The sequence below is a fragment of the Podarcis liolepis genome, assembly GCF_965112155.1.
Source record: "Podarcis liolepis genome assembly, chromosome: 12".
Taxonomy (NCBI): domain Eukaryota; kingdom Metazoa; phylum Chordata; class Lepidosauria; order Squamata; family Lacertidae; genus Podarcis; species Podarcis liolepis.
In genome coordinates this window covers 27,754,914-27,781,096 of record NC_139563.1, presented here as the reverse complement: position 1 = coordinate 27,781,096, position 26,183 = coordinate 27,754,914, and the positions used below count along the sequence as shown (strand labels likewise).

At 42.6% G+C, this 26,183-nt stretch overlaps 1 protein-coding gene across 5 annotated transcripts in view; it reads left to right on the top strand.

Annotated features, from left to right (window-relative positions):
- The window catches only part of CALCR (calcitonin receptor), a 151,973-nt gene that overhangs the window by 87,461 nt on the left and 38,329 nt on the right, over nt 1-26,183 (top strand). For all 5 annotated transcript variants that reach the window (XM_083467683.1, XM_083467682.1, XM_083467684.1 and 2 more), the window contains 4 exons: nt 1,211-1,321; nt 7,106-7,218; nt 10,112-10,203; nt 12,587-12,713. In XM_083467683.1, the coding sequence (XP_083323809.1) occupies nt 1,211-1,321; nt 7,106-7,218; nt 10,112-10,203; nt 12,587-12,713 (443 nt within the window). The remainder of the gene's footprint in view (nt 1-1,210; nt 1,322-7,105; nt 7,219-10,111; nt 10,204-12,586; nt 12,714-26,183) is intronic.

The window sequence follows — 26,183 nt, the reverse complement described above, 5'->3', positions numbered from 1 at the left end:
GTGGAGCAGAAAGAAGGAAAGCCCCCCAAAAGCAATTTAAATGTCAATGAGCCCAGGGGCGTAGGAAGGGGGGCGGGGGGTGGTCTACCCCAGGTTCCATCATGGAGGGGGGGTGACAAATTATCAAGGAACAATTACTGCCCTACTAGGGCAGTTCATAAAAAAAAACTTTTTTATAAAAAAATGCCTGCTCCAAAGGTCTTATCTTACTACACTAGGGATTATATAGCTATATATGAAATTTCATACATATCAGTTAATATCTTGACCCTCCACAAAAATAGCTGTTTACTTGGCCGTTTTCCTATGTTGTGAAGGCTGAAATTTCAATTCAGTGGAGCACTTACTGTTCCCAACCCTAACCCTGCTGAAAGCCATCTAATGAGACTTTAATTTGATTTTGACATGTTTTTAGGAGGTAATTTAATTCTAGTTTGATTTTATACCAATGTTATGTATCTGATGTTAGCTGCCCTGAGCCCGACTTCGGCTGGGGAGGGCGGGACATAAATAAAAGTTGTTTATTATTATTATTCCTTTGTAAGAAAATATGAAATAACGTAAAACCATTTTTGCAGGCAAAAAAAAAAAATCAGTGGGGGGGTGACAAGAAATTTTCCGCACCGGGTACCACTTGACCTTCCTATGCCTCTGAATAAGCCATTACTAAGGAGGAATCCGAGAGGGAAGAATAGATTGCCTTTCTCTCTGTCACCCCCAACTGGGTCATGTAACTTATTGCAAGTGTTGCAGCTTTAATCCCAACACCTTTGAAGTTACAGGCATAGATACAACTTGTGTATCTACACCTCTAAGCTTTCATGCATCTGATGAAGTGGACTCAGCCCCAAAGGTTCCAGTGTGAACTTGTCTTTCAGCCTAACCACCTCGTGAGATTGTTCTAAGGATGGAATTAGGTGTGCCCAAGTCATATTTTTGCAGTCTAACTACCTCACAGGGTTGTAAAGAGGATAAAAAAACAGGTAATCCCCACGGGTGCTATCCTAACCTTTTTGGAGAAAAGGCAGGATACAACGTGAGAAGTACCATTGAGTAATATGGTGCTTCTAAGTTTAAAAACACTAGCAGCACAAGATGTTTCTGTGAGTCTTACAAACATTTAACAAAAGAAAGAAAAAAGAGAAGGCCAGTGGTTTCCCCACCACCACCACCTTTAAATAATACAGCTTGATTCTTTCTGAATTTCTAGGACTATTCTGCAACCGGACATGGGATGGATGGCTTTGCTGGGATGACACACCTGCTGGAGAATTTGCTGATCAAAATTGCCCTGATTATTTCCCAGACTTTGATCCAACTGGTAGAGTGTTTACTTTTATCTTCATTGAATGCAGAATGTGTTTAGTGTTTGAAAGTGAAAGGTGAATGCTATCCAAAATAACGGTGGTGTTGTAACTTTTAAAAATGGACTATAATACAGTCTTACCTTGGATCTCGAATGCCTTGGCTCCCGAACCAATCGGCTCCCAAACATTGCAAACCTGGAAGTGAGTGTTCCGGTTTCCGAACGTTCTTTTGAAAGCTGAATGTCTGGCGGGGCTTTTGCGGCTTCCGGTTGGCTGCAGGAGCTTCCTGCAGCCAATCAGAATGCACGCTTCAGTTTTTGAATGTTTTGGAAATCAAATGGACTTCCGGAATGGCTTCCGTTCGACTTCCAAGGTATGACTGTAATTAACATATATTCATAGCTTTCCTGCCTACCAACGCAGTGCCTGGGCAAATTCCTTTGCTTTATAGTATATTGTCTGACTTATCCATGCCTTCCCTTGAAACCAGCATAATGGAAGTGGCACTGTTTGTTTTTATATGCTGGTCTGCTTTTTATAATCATTCCATTTTTAGGTGTAGTGATCTGAACAGCAGCTGCTAAAGAGCTGGTTCATTTTGGTAAAATGCATGTCGTTATTCCCAGGGTCTCTCTCCTATATTTTACAGTCCAAGACAGATTTTCAAAAAGTTCTTGGAAGAACAGAAGCAAAAAAGAAAAAGAAAACCACTTTATTAAGTCACTGATGCCTATTTCCCCATATTGCTGCATGAGTCATTCATTGAGATACATATAACCAATTACATAGATTCTGGAGCCTTTGACAAACATGTGGGTGTGGACAGATAGATGTGTAAAAAGGAAAGAAAGAGTGAGAGTATGGAGTAGTGGTTAGAGTGTTAGGCTAGGACCTGGGAGACCAGGGTTAAAATCCCTGCTGAGCCATCAGATTAACTGGGCAACTTTGGGCTAGTCACAGTCTCTTAGCCCTAACCTACCTCACTGGGTTGTTCTGGGGATAAAATGGGAAGAGAAACATGTATGCCACCCTGCGCTCCTTGAACAAAAGATGGACTACAAAAGTAATAAATAAATACATAGTGGTCAGCCAGATGTGCCAATCTGAAAGTAGCATTTTAAGGGAAAAGTCTGTATGGTTTTTCACTGTTGCTACTGGGTTGTTCTGTCTGGGGCCTCACATTCAGTGGGTGATACACCAGCATACTTGCGTGGGAACGTCTATACCTCCACTGACGTAGCCTGAAACGCAAGCTGGGGGAGAGCAGGAATACTATGACCAAAAAACACATGAAATCAAGGATTTTGATTATTAGCAGTTCTGTAGAGCTGGACAGCAAATATGGTGCCCTCTAGACAATTGGCTATGTTGGCTGGGGTTGATGGGAGTTGGAGTCCTAAAACATCTGGACGGCACCACAGTGGCTACCCCTAAAGTAGGGAATTTGTAACAGTTTCAACTTGTTATTCAGAAACTGAACCAACCCCCAACCCCCCCCAAAAGACAAGCATTGCAGATCCAACCAAAATTTTCTCGTGTGTTTGTGAGAGAGAGGGGGGGAGGAGGAGAGAGAGAGAGATGGATGAGAAATTTGTTCAGTTTTGCATTTCAAGCTGAACTTACCAAATTTGCATTTTTTTAAAAAAACAAAACATTGAGCAAACCAAAACACAGCTATTCTTTGAAATTCTCACTCATCCAAATCTTACAGGGGCGTAAAAGTACAGTGGACCGTCTGGATACGAATGTAATTCATTCCAGGGGTCTGTATGCACCCTGAAAAATCCGTAAGCAGAGGCGCTGCTTCTGTCCACATGTGTGGTGCGATAGAGCGCTTCTGCTCATACACGCGCGGCGAAACCCGGAAGAATATACTTCCGGGTTTGCTGCATTCGCAACCCGAAAGTTTCGTTCCCTGAAAGTAACGTAACCTGAGGGTCCACTGTATACAAAAATGCATGTACTGTGGTAAGGTATGCATACAGGAATGTGTATATTAGTGAAAATAACATTCAATAATGTATTATGTATGGGGAAATGGTTTTGCAAATATAAGAATATTAGGCAAAACTGCATATAAAAATGTATATATTAGAAGAAATTAGCACTAAAATATTGATAAGTTTTCATCAGGACTTAAAAAAAGGAAACGTGTAGAAATGTAGAGAATTGAACATAAGATTCCCATCCCTAACTCCCCATACACACTTGTGGATGAATAGATGATAGATACACGATAGATGATAGATAGATAGATAGATAGATAGATAGATAGATAGATAGATAGATATTTGTTTTAGATAATTGTCAGCATTGTCCTTCTTTTTAGTTTAGTAACACTTGTTTAGATTCTGGGGTCTACATGTATTATGCATTTATCAATTACAAAGCATTTTTCAACGCCTTACACTTTTCCATGCCCATGTGCACACATGTGTTCTCTGTTCCCCTGCATTTTCTCCATTTGACACTCTTCCCTTCCCTCCCTGGCCTGCTCATTAACTTTTGTTTCAAATGGAGAGGCTTCTCTGCAGGTCAGTTTATCAGGTTTCACAGGCACAGATCACAGTTGTTGGGCAAGTTAGCGTATGGCTAGAAATGGACTTCACAGGTGGCTGATCTTCACTGGAAGATTTAATCAAAAGTGGGTGAATTGGGGAAACTTGAAGTTGACAGCAAGCCAGTCCTTGCTGATGGAGGTGGTCATCGCTTGATGGTGCAGGTTTCACTGTAACAAAGAAATGTGTTAGGTACGGATGCACAGGTCTTCAACTCCAATTTGTGCTCTGGAAAAAAAGTCATAGATTTCAGGACGTGTGTTTCTATGGTTTCCTGCTTTTCATAACTAAAAACTTTTCAGGGCATTCTCCATCATAGCTTGGATGTGCTATGTGTTAAATTAGTGAGATCTGGGCATTTTCAGTGACGCGGGTGGCGCTGTGGGTTAAACCACAGAGCCTAGGACTTGCCGATCAGAAGGTTGGCGGTTCGAATCCCCACGACGGCGTGATCTCCCGTTGCTCGGTCCCTGCTCCTGCCAACCTAGCAGTTCAAAAGCACATCGAAGTGCAAGTAGATAAATAGGCACCGCTCCGACGGGAAGGTACACGGCATTTCTGTGCGCTGCTCTGGTTCACCAGAAGCGGCTTAGTCATGCTGGCCACATGACCTGTAAGCTGCACGCCGGCTCCCTCGGCCAGTAAAGCGAGACGAGTGCCGCAACCCCAGAGTCGGCCACAACAGGACCCAAAGCAGTCATAGTTCAAGGCTGCAACATCATGCCCTTTATTGCCTAGTCCTGGTATAGACCCACGACCTCCTTTCCCAAAGAAGAAACAACAACAATATTAGAAGTAGACAGTTTAATACAAATGCACATACTGCCCCCACCAGACTTCCTTTCTACACAGTGTATTGGGACAAATCTTCCATACTGAGGCAGTTAAAGTTATCATATAGCTCCTTATTATAGTGCTACAGAGCAGAAGGTTGTCAGGAAAAATTTCGTCTGATTGATTATCCTTGCTCATTGCCAGTGAGACAGGCTTGTTGAATAGGGCCTGGGGAAAAGAGATATACTGCTTAGGCTTCATAATTACTAGACCAAAGATTTTCTCCCTCCCTCCTCCACCCACCCCCTGGAGTCACAGGCATTTTCAAAGTGGCTGGAGCAATATACCTCTCCAGCCATTGGAAGAGAAAAAATATATGTTGTTAATGTAATGATCCCTTGGATAACAGCGCAAGGACATTTAGGTGAAATGTTGGTACATTCTGTTCTATCACATAGTCACCTTTAATCTCTGTTTAAGACTTCAGATGCTTTCCAGCCCTAGATAGTATCTGGCAACAGATGCGATGGAGGAGATAGGAGGAAAGCAAGTCTAGGATGATCTGCAAGTTAAATTGATAGGCAGCCGAAAGACAATGTTCTTTTCATTTCTTGTGTTTTGCTTGGGCACGTATTCGCATTTGAACACTGGATCCGCGGAGCTGTTGTGCTGAAGCTGTAGTTAATCCAAAAGACTTTTCCTTTGGACTGCTTGGAGTGTGCTTATTCCAAGTGTTTCTATATAAAGTTGTGTTCCTGGTCATAGGAAGAGAACACGTCTCCCTCAGTTTTTGGCTCGCTTCTTTCGTTAAAAGCGGAGGATACCGTCATGAAAATGAAATGAAACCAACCCGATTTTTAGATGGATATAGTCAAAGGGGGGGGGGGGAATGATAGAATCAAACAATTCTGCCAAAACTTGAACTGCTCTTAATAGGTTGGTTGGTAAATAAAATAAATAATAGGTTAGTTAGTTGGTGTGACTGCTGGATAGTGTTATGTGTGGTGTGCGGCAATGTGCGGCTCTAACAATTCCCGTTGAAATCGATGTGATCTGTAAAGATGAGCAAAGCTACGTAAATACTTAGACTCATGAAATTATGAGAGTGTAAAGAACCCAAAGGCATTTTTAAAAAAGCTATTAAAGTTACACACTCCCACTCCACCCGCACTCATAAATTTCCTAGAAAATAACCCAATGTGTTTCATTTATTTATTTTATTTATTCGTTTATTATGCTTGTGTCCTCCCTCAACTCCAAGGAGCTCCAAGTGGTGTTGATGGTTTTCCTTTCCTATTAAGATTGGTTAAGCTAAGAGAGACTGGCTGGCTCATGGTCACTGAGTAAGCTTCATGTGCCAGTGGCAGCTTGAACCTAGGTCTTCCCAATTCTAGTCTAGCACTAGAATCGTTAATCCATACGTCTTATATTTTCTGCCTGGTTAGGTATACAAGACAGGACACATAGTCATAACACAGATCTCGGCGCTATAAAACCGCCAGCAGTTAACGCAGATTATCAACCAAAAAAGCAAATTTAAAAATATTAAATATTAAATACCAAAAACTTTTCCAAGAACACTAGCCCACCAGAGCTCTAGGCCTTGTTCTGTGTGCCTGCGGAACAAAAAAATACTAGACGAATTTATATTCCTGTTCTGCAGATGAATTTATGTTCTGGGAGTATTTTAATAAATAGTTCCAACTATTTTAATAAATAGTCCTGGGGAATCAAATGGAGTGGCTTAGTATTCAGGATGCATTCATTATATGTATTAAACTCAAATGTCAATTGCATATTATGATTTCTGAGGGAAATCAGGACCCATCTACCTTACAATTTCATACGGTGCTTGTTACTACGGTTATTAAATACTTATTTCTAAGGTTATATTATACTAGGTCCTTTATGCAGAAACAGCCCTTAACTGCTTCAATAGCTTTCAACAGCTGGTATTGTGAGAATAATTCCACCCCCTTCCAGCGCCATATTTCCTCACCCACCTCCTCTTAATTCTTTTAAATTAATATATAGATGGCATTTAGCACTGGCAAGACTCAGTTATATAGATAAAGTATCCTCTTCGGCATGCTAGATAGGGTGCAAGGTAATTGGCACAACTTTTCATATGTGATGGACATGTGAATTAGTGCAACCATTTTGGGAGAGGTTCTTTACAGAAATAAGCAAAATCAGGAACCAAGATGTAATCTATGCCTAGGTTTATTAACAATCTTCAAAGATTCCCAAATTATTAGACAAGGAACTTGTCGTTTTTCTTTTGGTAGCTACACAATTACCTTTAGAAAGGATTTGATCGCCTATATATCACAAGATGGAAACAGAACGTATGGACAATTGCTTTATCTGAGAAACTAAGAGATTTCATGCCAGATCTAGCATGGTTTGGTATCTGGGCGTAGGGTTCTGGTATGAATTACAAACTCTTGCCTTTTTAATTCACAGAAACAGCAACAAAATACTGTGACAAGACTGGAACCTGGTTCCGGCATCCTGAAAGTAATCGTACCTGGTCCAACTACACACGGTGCAATTCTTTCACAAATGAAAAGCGTAAGGTAGGCTTCTAAAGTTTGGTGCAACGGCTGCCACTATCCAAATTTGACTCCTACACATTTGCTGCCTACAATTTAGGATGCAATATAAAATAGTGCGAGCCCCTTCCCTATGTTTCAGATGACATAGGCCTCAGGGACGCATTCTACGCACTAGGTAACTATTGTTTAAAATTAAAGTGGGTACTTAATTGTGGATGCCAATGGCAAATCCCTGTAGCATCTAGGCAAAGAGAGTCTTGAGCAAGCCCACTATTTTTCTCAGCTTTGGAATATCCCGGGTGTGGGGAAGGGGGTTGTTTTGTAATGTAGCCCATTTCTCAACTTTGCCATCCATACGATAAGAGATGGTAAATTTACACACCTGATCAAAATAATCTCTTGTCACATTGGCACTGATGCCGCACATTTTCCTGCAAATTTTCCTGCAACATGGCCATACAGGTCCATGCTGCCATTTTGCAACTGAAGATCAAATTGCTCATCTGGTGTATTTCAGCGGCTGAGTAGACCAGTTGAGCAGGTAACCCATAACAGGGGCCCACTGTGCCTCTTGCCATTGGCAGCTCCCTGGATCACCTGCTGATTAATCCAACCCTGCTGATAACATCATTGTAGTTATTATAAGGTATGAAAAAGTTGACAATGGCAGTAGATAGAGCAGAATTTTGCCAAAGGACTACAAACTTCTACCATTGAGCACCACTTCATGTGGGAGGAAGCACTAAGGCAATCAGCATGTGCTAGACAAGTCTACCTGCTCAGTAGCCATGTATCTACATGGCACTGTGTGTTAGGGTAGCAGCTCCAGGATCTCTGCCACCACCTAGTGCCAGCCTCCAGAATGGCACTCAGCAGTTGAAGTTTGTTGCCCATCACTGGATAGGGAATAATCCTTCCCACGCCCCCTTTTTCCCATTCTGTAAACTTGTAGGCTGCTGTTGGTTAGAAGACTTTTCCATTTTGTTTGTGACATTTAGACCCAGCTGTGGCCTAATACTCAGCACATAATTCTGTGGAAAAGTCTAATTAGATTGATAAATATGGCTTTTAATATTCTAATGAAATCTGTTTCCCTTTGTAAGAAGTAATGATATTCTATTCTCGGCGAGAACCCTGGCAATCATTTATCCTAAATGCAGAGACAAATAAAATAGAAATGATGTGCAGTAGAGCATCAAAATAGTCCAGGCATCTGAAACCAACTGCAATTTATCGGGGGGGGGGGGAGAGAAAGAAAGAGAGCGATCCCTTTGTAGAAAAAGAATTTCTGTTTCCGCTGTGGTTTTTAATTATTTAATTATTTAATTTTAATACATAGCCTCGAACGCATCCAAAGCAGCCCTGATGATTAGAACCCTGTACTCCAAGAAACAGGCACAAACTGTCAATGCTGCCTTACGTCTCTTTAAAATGAAAGTCCTCCCTCTTCTGCTGGTGGGCATTGCCTTGGGCTCACGTAGGGATTTTGAAAAATTGGAATCTATCCAAACCCAATTCCTCAGGGCCATACTCAGGATCCCCCCCTCGGTGGCAGGCGCGATCATGAGATTGGAAACCGGTTGCCAAGCCTTTAGGTATGTGGCCCTGAAAGCGAAGCTATGGCTATGGCTCAAGCTCTGTTTCAGACCGGTGGGTTTGGCCCCCTTGATTCTGAGGGATAACTTTAAATCTCCATGGGAAGGGGAGATAGTGGAGGAAGTGCAGAAGTGCGGGTTGTCCTCCCTTTATATAGAGTCCATGACGTACAGCCACGCAAAGGCGGTGATCGCGCAAAGATTAAGGGATATTGCCAGACAGGAGGACATAGCCCATGTGAAACCTGGGTTGTTTCTGGGGGAGCAGTTGTATCGGGCTGCTCCAGCTCGCTACCTGGCGGATATCCACTACGTGGAATACCGCAGACTATTTACTGCGGCTAGGCTGAATGTTCTTGACTCGGCGGTCCTGAAGGGAAGATATGGAGGAGTCCCATATGACCAGAGATTATGCCACTGTGCATTGGGTGAGGTAGAATCCACAGAGCACATTTTATTGAGCTGTCCCTTCTACAACGATTTAAGACAGTATCTTATAACTCCATACTTAACCCAGCTCAGTTCCCAACAAAGAGGAAAGCAGACAGCATATCTGCTAAATAAGTCTTCTGGGAAAACAACCTTGTCAGTGGCTAAATTTCTTTTCCTGGCACTCAAGTGTCGGAAACGTATAACTGAATGCCTTGATGTGGGTTATCTGTGAGAGGTCTAGTACTGTGGCCCTACCTTACTTATGTACCTCCCATGATGTTATAGTTTATAATTATTGTGTAATGTTTTAATTCTGACTATCGGTCGAATAAAGATATTGATTGATTATTTTGTTTCAATGAGAGTGGCTGAAACAAATTCTTCCAGCTTCAACGTGGTTATATGAAGAATGACTAGAGTCCTAGCAGTTGTCAGGCATCTCTTCCCCCTCCCCCGCCCCCCAAGTACCTTGAGTGAAGCAGGAAGTATTTTCCTCGGTTCACTTGGCTTCATGATGAGCCACATAATCCTTCAAAAGTGTACCGTGCTTATAGCTATCAGTACCATACTATAGGGGTTTATTTTAGTAATATAAAGTTTGTATGTTTTGACCCATTTCCTTCCAAAATGTTATAGAATTCTATAACAATTCATGATGGGATAAGGCTCAGAAATGATTATGAAGGGGCGTGTTCTTCCTGACCCATGACTACATATGGTCTTATAGCTCTTTAACTAAATCTATGTACATTTAAATCTTCAACACATGGAGGGATGTCAACTTTAGCATTTTTCAAATGAGAATATATATATCTAATATCTATGTCTCAAAAGGATGTCTAAGCAAACAAAAATATTGCCATTTGTTGCTTCTCTTTAAATTTCAGATGGTATTCATCCTTTACTATATGACTATAGTAGGACACGCTTTGTCTATAACCTCCCTGTTGATTTCCTTGGGAATATTCTTCCATTTCAAGTAAGTATTCTTTTCTTTCTTTTCTTCAATGACAGCAACCAGTCATCCTCAGTTCCATGCAATGCAACAATTCGCTCATCAGCCTACAGTGACTAGAAATAACCTTATTCAAATTCCATTTTGTTCCATCTCACTGAAGGTACAGCACCATGCCTACCTGAAATTATGCCAAAAAAATCAAAACAAATTCTGATGTGCTATTCTGTGTAACTGAAGATTGCCTACTGCTTTCCTTACCAAAGTAGATCTACAGCGCCACCCTGTGCATGTTTACTTGGAAGTAAATCCCACTGTACGCTGTAGGACTTCCTTCCAGGTTACATATGTCTAGCTCAAATAAATTATCTTACCTGTTGTAAATTGCACAAGCAGAATGGAGACACAGTGAACCTAGAACTTGCATTCTCCCCTCTCCCCACACCTCCTTCTCCTGCAAGTCTGGTAGGAGGACTTTGACAGTGTTTCTTTTCAGTTTCTCTGAATCTCAGCTTGCCATGCTGCCTAGATGAGGAATCGTGTTTTATTCCTAACAATGATTAGTTTCAAAATAATCCATTCTGAAATAATTTGTTATGAAGCTTACTGGTTTGGAATGAATTGCGATTCCTTGTTCCAACAGACACAACAAGCCAAGATTCAAGGAAACTGAAATTAAACGCTGCCAAAATCCTCCTCCCAGCTGCAAAAGAGGGGGAGAGTACATGAGCCCAAAAGTCTCAGTTCTGTTTCACTAAACCATGGTTTTGTGTGACGTACAGATGCAACTGGCCATTCCATTCATGCACAACATGGAATGCAGTTATAGTGCTTCAGTTTATTATTCTTAAATAATTCTCTCCTGCTCCAAATGAGGACTAAATAAAAATGTCTCCTCCAAATTCACTAGCCTATTTGCAGCCATCTAATTTGCGTGGAGCATTTCAGTGATTTGAGGAGGGAAAAATTCACTGCAGTGTTCAGGGGCTACTCACCCATGGTTGCAGGCATGGTGTTTTCTTCTTAATGTTTTCTTCTTCAACAACAACAACAACATTCTTTTACTGCCTCCACAAACAGCATGCAGTCCTAAACATGGGACTTATTTTGATCATTGGGCTAAAAGGTGGTTCACTGCTTGTCTGCTGAGTTTGCTCCTCTGATGAAAATTGCTTCATAGTTTGTGAGAATAATAGTCTGGATATTTGTACGTTCCAGACTTGCCTCTGTCCCTCCACCTTCTGGTAAGCAACTGCAGTTCACTTGCTCAGAAGCTAGTGTTACATTTCCTCCCACCCAGTGAGCCACTTCTGGTATATTCCTGTTCATGCTTTCTGCAGTCATTACAGAAACAGAAATGAATGGCCTGAGCATGAATAAGAAAGGACATGGGTATCTGCCCCAATAGTCTATTTACAGAAATAGGAAGCAGGGGATAGAATTAAATGGTCATAATGGAAGGAAGTCAGCAGCTTCCATTTAGTGTACTGAAGGATCTGCAATCAGGATTGAGCAGTGAGTTGCCAAGTTGGGTGGGACAGGGTGGGTACCCTAAATTATTTAGGCTAGCAACTTCCAATGCAGGTTGTAAAGAACTTCAGAAGGAACTCTTCATGCTGGGATGAATGGGCAACAAAATAGCAGATGAAATTCAATGTAAGCAATTCTATCACTTTGTCCACGTTCTAGTCTACATGTAGGAGCATTTTTTGGGTTGTTCTACTATCCCAACTACTGATGGCCAGTTCAAACATACAATAGCACTGCTGTTCTCTGTGTCAATGAGTCTAGTGATTTAATGACACAATAATTTGTGATTAGTTCAAGTAAAATTTTGGCTTTGGAGTGTGGAAATCTTGAAAAATAGGTCACTTCCTTGATTATGTTGGCCACAATCAAGCAGGAAATAAGTCTCTCATTCTTGTGGGATCCAAGAAGGAATAAAAACCATGCAGAATATGAATACAAATCTCCCTGACATCCAGGGAAATTCCAGGTTAAAATTCCTTGCTTAGTTGATTACCCATTCCTACGGCATTATGTAATTGCCATCTAAGTGTTCTGAAGAACATCTCCTTATAGAATACCTCATTTGCTGTTTGCGATTTGTATGTACACAAAAATGTCACTTGGTATCAGGGCACCTTTCTGCCTGTAGTGTACAGTTTGAGCCTATAGGGCTCAGACAGAAAGCAGGTTTGAGAGGTCCTTTTAAGTGTGATTTGGAAAGCATGCATCTTTAAGCAAAATGTTTGGCTCCCATGGGTTCATTGCCAGCCATGGGTTTCCAACTGCCTGTTGCCAGATTGCATTCTTCAGAGAAAAAAAAACTTGCCAGCATGTGCTTGTTAAAAAGTGACATAAGAATCAAAACACTAATTTACAATTTGTGGTGCGTATCTTTCAGGAGCCTCAGCTGTCAAAGGATAACACTGCACAAGAATTTGTTTCTTTCTTACGTTCTTAACTCTGTGTTTACACTCGCCCACCTCATTGCAGTAGTGTCTGATCGAAACCTGGTAAAAAAGGACCCAGTAAGTATTCTTTCCTTTACATTGCTAGGTGGAGAATCTGTTACAAACAGGAGGGTTTTGAACTCTTGGGTCTGAAAGCTAAGAGGACAAATGTCTTGCCATCACAAAATCTTCCTTTAAAGTAAGATCCTAGTTTATTGTTCAGGGGGAAATTTCATGTTGCAAAGAACGTTGGACTGATCCACAAAACAGCCTTGTATCAAATTTATCCAATTCCATAACTCCTCACAGACCCCTAATGTCACTGTAACACCCCTTATGGAGTACATTTTCCTTAGGATGTGCCCCATGTTGTTGATTGGTGGTGAAATGTATAGGACATGGGTGAGAGACTGATTGCTGTGGTGCTGGCCCATATTCTTAATTGTCTGGCAAAAAGAGCCACATAAGGTCATGATCATCTGCAGGAATTTTAGTGGTTCAGAAAGGAGAAAGAACACCTTCAATACAACCCGCTCCAATGCCTATCTACTTCCACTTAAGTCCCACTCAGTTCAACGCAGCTTACTTCTAGGTAACTGTGCGTAGGATTGCATCCTTAGGCTACAATCCTCTGTCCATTGGACTTCTGAGTAGATATGTGGTACCGCTATCTATGCCACATATGGCAGTTTGCTACTTAGTGCTCTACGCAGTCAGTTCCCTTTGCCTCTTGACACATTCCCTTATAGGATAAAGCTGTTAGGTGTCTCATTTTTCCTAAGCCTTTAGTTTAAGCCAACAAATGTTTGTACATCTTTGTTAATGCACAGGCCAGTGATTCATATTACATTTACTAGAGGTCCATTTGTATCTCTGCGTGTATTAAGCTACAGAAAATGTTATGTTTTGGGAGACATTTTCCTCCATTGAGAATTCTCTAAAAGTAGCTTGCATTTGTTCCTAGTACCATGTTTCCACTTTTATGCAAATAGTTGGATCAAAGTACTTTTGATATCTGAAGATAAATATGCAAGGTAAAATTGAAGATATTCAAGGTGAATTGTTGGTTTCATTGTGAGAACCTTTTGTAAATTGCTTGAGGAGCCTATTGGGGCTGCAAGGTGGGGTGTAAATATTCTAAATAAAGAGAATAATGTCAGGCTTCTGGCAGTAAATGGCACTTTAGGAAGGCAATTATTTCTGGATATATGTAAAAAAAAGAAATCTAAAAGACCTTCTCCAGATGACCTATTTATTAGCATTCATCCTGATTTACTTGCATAGAGTTTACACAGCAGTTTGCTTCCAGTATTTACACAGCAAATGCTTCCAGTATTTATTGAGCATTCACCTTCAGTTACTTTTGAGGTGTTTATACATCTTCCTATCAATCCCTGGCATCTCCAGTTAAAAAGATCAGGTAGTGCGGTGAAGTGGATCACTTTGCCCTGAGAGCCAGCCAGTGGGCCAGATCTTTAACTCTCCCACCCTCTTGTGAGTGAAGTTTGACAGGTTGGTGAGGCCATCCTCCTGCCAATTAGCTGATGCCATTATGACATGGTTGTTGAGGCTTGCAAAGTGCTGTACAAAGGACCTGGCACAGGGCTTTGCAGCTGCCGCCAATCAGCACCTCATAGAATCATACAATTGTAGAGTTGGAAGGGACCCCAAGGTCTCCTGCAACCCCTTGCAATTCATCAGTCTCTACTAAAGCATCCATGACAGGTGGTCATCCAACCTCTGCTTAAAAACTGTCAAGGAAGGAAAGTCCACCACCTCTTTTGGGAGTCAATTCCACTGTCAGACAGCTCTTATTGTCAGAAAGTTATTGATGTTTAGTCAGAATCTGCTTTCTTGTAACTTGAATCCATTGGTTTGGGTTCTGCCCTCTGGAGCAGGCGAAAACAAGCTTGCTCCATCCTCCATGTGACAGCCCTCTAGATATTTGAAGATGGCTATCGTGTCTCGTCGAAGTCTCCCCTTTACTAGGCTAAACATACCCAATTCCCTCAAGCATTCCTCATAAGGCTGGGTTTCCAGACCCTTTATGATCCCACATTTGATATCACGTAGGGTAGATGGAGGCCTAGCAGGCCTCCTGAGACCCACATGCTAGAGGTTCTTCACCACTGCCCTAGAGAGCAACTGCAGTCAGAGTAGACAATACTGGGCTAGATGGAGTCTGACTAGGTATATCATGTAGCTTCCTGGGTTGTTCTTTTTCCATATTTTATTTATTTGATTTTCTGATAACATTCCACATCAACAAAGCATCTACAAAAAAGATACAACAAAGAGAAATCTTTCCTTCCAAAGATTTTAAATAATCGACAAAAAAATCAGAAAACATTCATTGACTTCTTCTCCTCTCCTTCTATGGTTCCTTTTAGCCCCTCTTTTCCTCATGTTTTCTTAGTTCACCTCGTCTGTCTGTAGCGACCACTTTTATATACTTTATGTCTTACACTGCTGAAAAAGTTACCATCCTGCTAGTTAAATTGTTTGCTTATAGTACTTTTCCATATATTGTGTAAATGGTATCCAGTCTTCTTTATATCTTACATCATTTTGATTTCTTATTCTAGTGGTCATCCCTGCTAACTCTGCACATTCTAACAGTTTAATATGCCAGTCTTCTTTTCTTGGCACTTTATCTGTTTTGCATTTTTGTGCTAATAATACGTAGCCGGCCGTTGTAGCATATAGAAACAAATTTCTTTCTCTTTTGGAAACTTCTGTAGTTATTAACCCCAACAGCAGTGCTACTGGGTTTTTAACAAAAGATTTTTTAAAACATATTTTAAGTTCAGTATAAATCATTTCCCAATAATTTTAAATTATGCTACATGACCACTACATGTGGTAGAAGCTGCCTTCTATTGTTTTACACTTTTACACTGCTAATCTGTTGGGTGTCAGATACCACCTATGCTGCATCTTCATAAACTTTTCTCTTAACGTATAGCATGCTGTAAATCTTATATTTACTTTCCACAGTTGCTCCCATAGTATAAAATCTATATTGTGTCCAACGTCCCTAGCCCAACTTATCATTGTAGATTTTACTATTTCCTCCATAGTCTCCCACTCAAGTAATAAATTATACATTTTTGATAATATTTAGGCCTTGGGTCTTAATATCTTCAAACTGCGAGGTCTTTCCAGCAAAACTGTATATTTTGTCTAAATTAGATGTTGCCCTTAACTGCTAATAACTTAACCAATCTGTCATTTGGTCTTTTATCTCTTCATATTCTTTCAGTTTGTATTCCTCCCCAATGAGATTCAGAAGATCTCTATATGTACTCCAGTTTGTTTCTGTGTTAGTTTTTTTCCTTGAGAGGACTTCTGTCAGTGATAACCACAGCAGTGTTTTTCTTTCTAATAGGTTTTTCTATTTTCCCCCAAAAGGTACGGAGGTTTTTTCTGATTACCGTATTTTTCGCCCTATAGGACGCACTTTTTCCCCTCCAAAAATGAAGGGGAAATGTATGTGCGTCCTATGGGGTGGATGCAGGCTTTCACTGAAGCCTGGAGAGCGAGAGGGGTCGGTGCGCACCGACCCCTCTCACTCTCCAGGCTTCAGGAGAGCCCCAGCGCCAGCCCCACAAGGTTGGGGGACAGAGGGAGGCGGAACGCCGCCATCCCACTGTCTCCCGAAGTGGTTTGGAGGCCACAAGCTCCGGGGACAGCGGGGAGACGCGCTGCGTCTCCCCACTATCCCCGGACCTGATCTCAAGGCGGGCGGCGGGGAGAAGAGCGCTTCTCCCCGCTGCCTGCCCCACAAGCACCGGGGACAGCAGGGAGACGCAGCGCGTCTCCCCGCTGTCCCCGGACCTGATCTCAAGGCGCCTGGGGGGGGATATTTTTTTTCTTTCTTTATTTCCCCCCAAAAAAACTTGATGCGTCCTATGGGCCGGTGCGTCCTATGGGGCGAAAAATACGGTATATGGTCTGAGAAGCTTGTTGTTGTTGTTAGTCGTTTAGTCATGTCTGACTCTTCGTGACCCCATGGACCAGAGCACGCCAGGCACTTCTGTCTTCCACTGCCTCCCGCAATTTGGTCAAACTCATGCTGGTAGCTTCGAGAATGCTATCCAACAATCTCGTCCTCTGTCGTCCCCTTCTCCTTGTGCCCTCCATCTTTCCCAACATCAGGGTCTTGTCCAGGGAGTTTTCTCTTCTCATGAGGTGGCCAAAGTATTGGAGCCTCAGCTTCACGATCTCTCCTTCCAGTGAGCACTCAGGGCTGATTTCCTTAAGAATGGATACGTTTGATCTTCTTGCAGTCCATGGGACTCTCAAGAGTCTCCTCCAGCACCATAATTCAAAAGCATCAATTCTTTGGCGATCAGCCTGGTTGTCTTTGTCCATGGAGTTTTCTTGGCAGGGATACTGGAGTGGCTTGCCGGTTCTTCCTCCAGGTGGATCACATTTGGTCAAAACTCTCCACTATGACCTGTTCATCTTGGGTGCCCTGCTCGGCATAGTTCATAGCTTCTCTGAGTTATTCAAGCCCCTTCGCCACGGCAAGGCGATCCATGAAGGGGTTGAGAAGCTTATATATATATATATATATATATATATATATACACACACACACACATACACACACACACACACACACACACACACACACCGTATTTTTCGCCCTATAAGACGCACCTTTTCCCCTCCAAAAATGAAGGGGAAATGTGTGTGCGTCTTATGGGGCGAATGCAGACTCCTTGGCTTCAGCGATAGCAATGCGAAGCCTCCAAAGCCTGCGCTCTGGAGGCTTCGCGTTGCTTTCGCTGAAGCCAGGAGAGTCTGCTCTTTGAGACTGGCGGTGGGGGAAAGCAGCGCTTCCCCTATCGCCAGCCCCAGAGGATGGGGGGCAGCGAGAAGGCGCGTGACGCCTTGCCGCTACTCTCCAACCCGGGTTTGAGGCTGGCGGTGGGGAAAGCAGCGCTTCCCCCATCGCCAGCCCCAGAGGATGGGGGGTAGCCGGAAGGCGCGTGACGCCTTCCTGCTACTCTCCAACCCTCCTTTGGGCTTTTGCGGGAGATGGGGGAATTCACCCACCTCCCACAAAAGCAGGCAAAAGCCGTGCGCTCTTTAAAGGGGCTCCGCGGCTTCTGCTGGCTTTTCTACGAGGGGGGGGGATTCCCCCACCTCCTAGAAAAGCCCGCAGGAGCCGCACACCCTTTAAAGAGTGAGCGGCTCTTGGGGGCTTTTCCCCAAGGAGGGAGAAGGGACTGACTGGCAGAGTCAGTCCCTTCTCCCTCCTGCGGGCTTTTGCGGGAGATGGGGGAATTCCCCCACCTCCCGCAAAGGCAGGCAAAAGCCGTGCGCTCTTTAAAGGGGCTCCGCGGCTTCTGCGGGCTTTTCTAGGAGGTGGCCTCGGTGCTGGCGGGCTTGGCTGGGGAGCCGGCATTCCGAAACCCAACACAGCCCTCCAGGACCCCCGCCCCCATCGAGGAAGCCTAGGCTCTTCTGCTATGGAGAGAGATCCCCGTCTTATGAGTCCGGTGAGAAAGGGGGCCCGCAGGAGCCGCGCACCCTTTAAAGAGCGATCCGCTCTTAGGTGCTTTTCCCCGAGGAGGGAGAAGGGACTGACTGGCCGTTTCAGTCCCTTCTCCCTCCTGGTCGAAAAGCCCGCAGGAGTCACGCGGGTCTCCTGTGGGCTTTTGCGGGAGGTGGGGGAATTCTGCCACCTCCCGCAAAAGCAGGGAGAAGGTCTTGGAGTAGCGCACAGGCTGCGTGCAGCCTGTCCACTGCTCCCAGAGCTGCGGGGGGGGGATCATTCCCCCCCCCCTTGATTCCCCCCCCCTGAAAACTAGGTGCGTCCTATGGGCCGGTGTGTCCTATAGGGCGAAAAATACGGTATATATATATATAATTGCCTTTCCATACCATAGGCCATCCAAATTTTAAATCATGCCCTCCAAATAAAATTTAATCATCAATTTAAATTTTAAGACATAGCTCAGAGCGTGTTATAAATTTCAGGCAAATATGATGGATTGCGTCATTTCTCTGTTCCCACCCCTGCCAAAGAAGAGCAGTAATACATTGGTCAATTGATATACATTACCTTGAGTGAGCTTTGGACAGTCTTTCAGCCCAACCTGCCTCACAGGGTTGTCGTGAGGATAAAATAGGTAGCGGGAGAACCATGTACGTCACTTTGAGCTCCTTAGAGGAAAGAAATGGAAATGTAAGAAATTAAATAAAACAACGATAGGAATGGCAGGTAGACATTGATAACAAATGAGCTAATCATTACAATTAGTATGTCACTGTAGCTCAATTCTAATGGAGTTTTTTGTACAAAGAGGTGAAAATGAGAGGACAGAGTTTCTCTGTCTGCAGTTTGTTCTGTTAAAGTGCAAAGAGAAATTCCTGTGTAATTTATGGAACAAAAGACAAAAATTGATTTTTCTCTATTACCTGAGGGTGCAGCTGAAATGAGTACACAGACGAGAAAGGGAAAAGACAGTGCTGTACAGACAGAAATATGTACTTCCGTTTTTGTTTGTTTTTACTAGGTAAATGTTCACTTTTTCCAATTGAAATTCAGCAGGAAACATTTGTTACACTGCCTCACAATGCCTTCGAGAACGGTGTTGTTTTTTTTAAAAAAACCCTTTCCTCATAGCAAGGCTGAATTCTAGGCCTTTGAAAATAAACTGGCGATCTCAGTCTGAACTTCGTTTTTACTTCAGTGATTTAAAAACACTGTGGTGTTCTCCCTCCCCACCACCGACCCAACACTGGATGTAGCTGAAGCCAAACATCTTGCCAGGAGCTTGTTGCAATTCCTAAAGGGCAGCCAGGGCCACCTCAAATACCTGAATAATTCAGGTGTGAATTTCTGACATAGTGCTGACCTGCAGTCTATTGGCAGAAACCTTCAGCAGACAGGGCTGAGATGTGACCTTACTCTATCTTGAGAAATAGACAGGCATCTATAATAGATCATGGTGTACCTAGATTTTCCTCAGAGGAAGATAAAAAGAAGTTAAAGGTAATTGAAATTGATAGCATTTGTTGAAGGTTTTCAGACCAAGCTAGCCACAGCTAAGTCCTACCATGACCAGTGGAACGAATAGGTACCAGTTTGGATATCCTGATCAGCGGAAGAGGTCTTATTGGTAGTGCCGCAGCCCTCAGAGATCTGTGGGGAGTGCTGCAGCCCTCATCTGCAGGGGAGGCAGTAAAAAAGCTTTCTCTCTGTGGCAGTCCCAAAGCAGTGAACTCCTTCCCCATAGAGGTGCATGTGGCTATCTCTGTCCAGAGAGGGGTGCAACTGGGCCACCAGCCAAAGCTGATGGAAAGCACTTGGTAACCTGAGCCAAGCAACAGCAGAGGATCCAGGAATGCCCTCAAGTTTCATACTCACTCCTTTAGGGGGTGTGGGTAACTCCATCAAAAGGAGACCACCTCCCATCTATCTGGTGTAGGGAACCACCCACTAACAGGGCCTGAGTCTTATCTGAATTGAGCTTCAGTTTGTTGACTCTTGTCTAGTTCATTACCGAAACAAGACAAGGGTCCAGCACATCCACTGCCTCACCTGTAGATGAAAAGGAGAAGTAGGTCTGTGTGTCACCAGCATATTGCTGACCACATACTCCAAAACTCTGGATAAACCCACTTACCGGCTTCATGTAGATGTTAAACAGCATAGGGGATAAAATAGAACACAGAGGAACCACACATTGAAGGCTCCATGGGGCTGAAGAGCACTCCCCAAGCACCACCCTCCAAGTGGGACCGGAGCCACCACAAAACAGTGCCACCTGCCCCCAACTCAGACAGTCACTCCAGACGGGCCCATAGCCAATGGTATTGAAAGCCACTGAGAGGTTGAGGAGTATTAACAGGGACACATTCTCCCCCCCCCCCCAACTCTCTCCCAACTGAGGCTGTCGTACTGGGTGTTTCTGTGCCAGCAGTTTCTGTGCCAAAAGTGGACCTAAACTCCGATTGAAATGGATCTAGAAAACCAGTTTCCTCTTAGAGCGCCTGGATCCATGCATCTCTTTTAAGCGACTAGGTGTGGAGAGCTCTAAGACAGTACCTGCTCTCCTGCTCTCAAAAATAGGGGCTTTGAAGTTTGCCTGACTTCATTAACGCTTGTTAATTTGGCTAGGACTACAATGTAAAATGCACTATGCCTAGAATACTACGGTTCCTTCGATTCTAACCTCTAGGTAGTCTGACACGTAGATTTTAAAGCAAGCGTAATTAAACACCTCATGCAGGAGGCTAGTCTTGACTTAATTGACTTTTGACACTTAATTACATGCATGAATCTAACTATCACAGGCACTAGCGTGATCTGAAAGTTAGACGGTCTTGCACCCCCAAATTCATAACACATTTTTAGTTGTCCACCTTGCAAATGGTGTTTTTAGTTCCTTTATTAAAATAGTTGAATGGTTTGTTGACTATTCTTTTTTTATGGGATCTTAGTTTATGTAACCTGCCCAGCAGCCTTAGGGTGAAGGATGGGTAAGAAATGCCATAAGAAAATAAAGTTAGTCCTGACTAGTTTAAGGAACGTTGTTTTCCATTGGACACAATTGACGTTGCCTGGATCAGAGCCTTTTCCGTACTATTATTTTTCCTTCTGCTCACATTCATTTGTTTGATGAGCTTCATACAGATATGTTTCCATCCTGCTCTTCAAAGTCCCCCAAGTCAGAAAAGATCTCCAGCCATGCTCTTCTCAGCAAAAGCATTCTCTTGTCTCTGCGGCAGGTCAGATAAGCTGAGCAGACCCTTATCACTCTCCCACTGCTTCTGTGAGCTATTTTGATCCGTCCCCATTTGCAGTAAAGTGACTCCAGCTGAGAATTTAGGTTCAGCCAGAGAGCAGGAATTGGGGGGGGGATTCCCACAAGACTTTCTGCTAATTATACATACCCTTCTCTGTTGTCACATCCTCTCTACAAAGGGAATTGCATTAATTAACTGCTCTTATCGCTCTTAACTGGAGGGAAGTTTTTCAACTTCTTTATCTAATCTGACACGCCATCCTTTTTATTTTGTAATTCTGAGTTTGCCGGTGGACAGAATGAACACTCTTCCATCCTTGTTGTAATATTTCTGCTAAATATAAAAAAGTTGCCCCTTCCATATTTTTTTAATTAGATAAAACATACCAGATCACTTTAGACTTCTATCACATAAAAAAAATATATCTTCTAAAACGTTTGTCACCTTGGCAGTTCTATTCTGAGTCTTTGGCATGGGTGGGTGACCCTGTAGCCTTCCAAATGTTGTTGGGTGCTAGTTCCAGCCGCCATGGCCAGTGGTCAGGGATGATAGGAGTTGTAGTCCTGTAACAAATGAAAAGCCATAGGTTCTCCACCCCTGTTCTACTGCAATGCTGTCCATATGAGACTTTACTAGGCTTTTTAGAACATTGCTAATAATATTACCCCAGTCTTGGAAACTATGTTGCTGGTTCAACTTCCAGCTCTTTTTGATATTACTTGCAGATTTAATACACACTACACCCTAGCTCAGAATAACTTGAGCTATACTAGAACCAACCTAAAACTGTCTAGAAGACTGCTGAAATTGAAATAAATTTCAGTTCGCTTTTTCTCATTGATCTATTTGCCCTTTTTTTTCAATGCAAGGGTTAAGCATATAGTAGGGTTGTTTTGGGTTACAGTTTGCAAAGAAAAGCAACTAAAAAGTGTGATATAATGAACAATGATGGTAATAATAATAAGCAAATCTCCTGAGTGGCATTAAAAAGGAAATATTAAACAATCCCTCAGAGTGAAATTAGAAAAAGTGTAATATTTTTATATTCTTTTGAAAAGTGCCACACTGAGTCTTTTAGCACGACAGGCCATTATTTGAATCCATATAGGATATATATATATATATATATAAAATATTTGAAACCAGGTTGGTAATGAGGCATGACTCAGCAGGAATTTGATGTTCTCCAGTTACAGTTACTTTTGATCTGTTTTAGTGAATCCTTTGCAAGGCAAAGTTTAAAAGATAGTCCCTTTTATATCCCAGTTAGCATTCATTAGCCTTCATACAATCCACTTGTATTTGAATGCAAAACTTTTAAGATTTAGTGTTCACATAGAAGTTAAAGTATAGAAAATTGCCATAAGGTTTCTGCCAGTGAATAGCTGGTTGCAACCCTCACCTCTTGTGGATGACATCTGCCTGGCCATAAAGGAATCCAGCGGTTGGGGACTTAACTTCTCCACTGGGCAAAGAATCAGACTGACAAAACTGCAAACAGTTGTTAGATTTTCTACTCCTACTTTCCCCTCATTCCTCTTCACTTTGTTTTCTCTTCCTCTTGGTTCAATCTTCATATTGCCATAGCTTGTGGTAGTGAGGAGCTCTTAGATTCATTGCTCCAGCTTAGGTTGGCACCTGGCTATGCCTCTACTTGGGTGTGGATAACAAGTCTTTGGTGGTCTTGTGTTCCAGTAAACCCACAAATTGTTACAATGCATTTTACATGGAACTGCCTTTAGAACGGTTCAGCAACTGCAGCTGTGGCAGAATACTGTGGTCAGAAGGCTAAGAGGGGTGAGAGAGTCTGAGCATCCACCTGCATTGGCTTCTGATCAGTTTCTGGGCCCAAGTCAAAGTGCTGGTTTTAACTGATAGGCCTTACATGGCTCAAGACCCCAATACCTCTCTTCCTGTATGAGCCTGTATGGTTCCAATGTCATCTTCAGAGGCCTTCCTCCAAGTTCACCCACAGGTAGAAGTAGGCTGATCAGTTTTAGTGGTGATTGTGTTTACGCTGCTTGGAGTGGGGAGTGGTTCTGATACTCGTGATAATTATTTTTAGAGGTTTGGCTGAGTCTCTCTTTCACACACACACATACACACATTTAACTGTTTGTTACTGGGCTGTATTAGGTGTTTTTTGTGTAACTAATGAATGAATGAATAATAGCAGCATCGATTTATAAAAATTTATCCCATTCATTCAAGTCGCTCAGGGTGGCACGCGTGAAGTTATCCCATTCTAACCTCACAATAACTCTGTGGGGTAAACTGGAGAAAGCGACTTACCATTAAGTTACCGCCGGGAGTCTACCTACTACAACACAGTGGTGAAACTCAAAGGTCAAATTACACCTTACATGCCCTGCCATATAGATTTCCTCTGCTTTTTAAATGAAAAGCAGCTAGTGGAGATTGCAGTCAGGAGCACAGGATGGGTGTCTGAAAAGAACATTACTTACTTTTGCCTGCCAACTCTTCCCCCACCCTCAGAATCACCCAAGCTGTTTCCTTCCACTACTACCCTCCAGGAAGAAAGATACAGAACCCCATATCTTTACTTGAGGAGGGTTATTGTGAGAAAATAAGAAGAACTTGCTGGATCAGGCCAATGGCCCATGTAGTCCAGCATCCTTTTTCTAACAGTGGCCAACCAGAAGTCTGTGGGTAATGCCCAAGCAGAACCTGAGCACAAGACCACTGGTCCTTTCAGTGGCTTCCAGCAGCTGGTGTTCAGAAGCATCTCCAACCAAGCTGTCTCCAACCATGGAGGCAGAACATAGTTGTAATGGCTAGTAGCCATGGTAGTAGAGAAGACAATGACCAGCAGAAAACCGATTGAGTAACTCACCTTGCCACGGGCCTGTCCTCCTTCTGTTATAGGAATCTCTCTTATTTCCTCCATATTACCAGCAGCTCTGCATGGCGATAAGATCTTTGATGTTCATCTGCTGTCACTAGATGAGTCATAGAATTTAGGAAACAATCTGGCAGGCAGAAACCTAGAAGCTTAAGTGGATTTCTTGAATCTGTAAATCTACATTTAAGCTCTATCAGTAAACACAATATGCGATCAGTGTTTTAAAGATCAGCACGCTTAATAAGGCAAGGGCAGACTGACCTGGCTTCTGTAGTGTTTGCCATTGTGTTTCTTCTGGCATCTTGATGGAGACGGTATTTTCTTCCAATTTATCATCATTAGGCTTTCCATTTGCGTCGGACTTAATTTCCCCCTTCCATTAGGCTTGTATGCTAAGGGAACATAGTTCAAAGTAGCCTTCTGGAATCTCATCCAGTTTTGAACAGTCACCAAAAAATATAGTGATTACCATTAATGTTTTGTGGAGACTGAGTCTCTTGGAAGAAAAGAGGTGTTGTTTGGAGTGTAGTAACTGTTAAAATAGATTTTGACACTGATCCACCTTTTCTATACTGTGTTGACATACTTAACTGTGCTTTTCATCAGCCTCAGGTGCTGATAACTGTTGGATATGATTTCTGCTTCTTGTTGTTAGAATAAGAAGTATTGGTCATCTATAGCAAGAGGATCCAGTTGATAATGTTAAAAACTAGTAGCCCCGCACACAATGTTGCTTGGGAATTCTAAGAAACCAAAAAATCAGCACATTTTTAAAATAAATGGTTAAAGATCAAGCAGTTTTGAAAGGTTTAGCCTGCCCTCTTGATTCAAAATGGTGTCCATTTGTACCCAAACATAGAGGAAAACCTCTTTGGTCTCAGGAATCATCATTCAAAATGCCCTTTTATAGACAAATTATTTTGCCCTCTTCAGGCATTACAGAACCCTGACTATGTAGGAGGTGCAGAACTTTTAAGTAGGGATGAGAGGAATCTTTCCATGACAGGGCTCTTCGTGTTCTTATGATGTAGATTGCATAGGCATGTACTATTCTAATTCGGCCTGTAGCGTTTTGGATAATGTTGCGAATGGCTGTAAAGATCCGTGACACACTGGTCACATCCATACCATAATAATAATAATAACAATAATAATAATTTATTATTTATACCCCGCCCATCTGGCTGGGTTTCCCCAGCCACTCTGGGCGGCTTCCAAAAGAATATTAAAATACTGTGATACATCAAACATTAAAAGCTTCCCTAAACAGGGCTGCCTTCAGATGTCTTCTAAAAGTCTGGTAGTTGTTGTTCTCTTTGACATCTGGTGGGAGGGCGTTCCACAGGGAGGGCGCCACTACCATACCATATATTTAAAGCATATGACTTGCCTCCAAGAATCCTGGGAACTGTAGTTTGTTGGTGCTGCTGGAAATTACAGCTCTGTGGTGGGTAAACTACAGATCCCAGGATTCTTTGGGTGAAACCATATGCTTTAAATGTATGGTGTGGATGCGACCACTGCGGGGGTGGGAGGTGTTTAACATGGATAAAAAGTAAATGAAATCATCACTCTTGGGAGGAGTCCTCAACTTTCACTTTGCTAACTGAAATAGGTTTTAGTGAACATCTCAACATCTGAAAACAGGTAATGACATATGAACGGGTATAATACGTTCTGACAGAAAACTGATTTAAAGCTGCACTGTTGAGCCTTGTTATTTTGGAAAAGGTCTGTTGCTTATTTATTAGAATCTATGGACACTTGGAATTTAAGCATGCTGTCATAGAGCGCTGATCTAATAAGCAGAGGGGGCTTAGCGATCCAAACCCAACACAAACTCATTTAAGACTGAGTTATATTGTCTGCGGAAAATCTCCTGATGTCTTATGATCTGAAATCAAATGACAAATGTAATA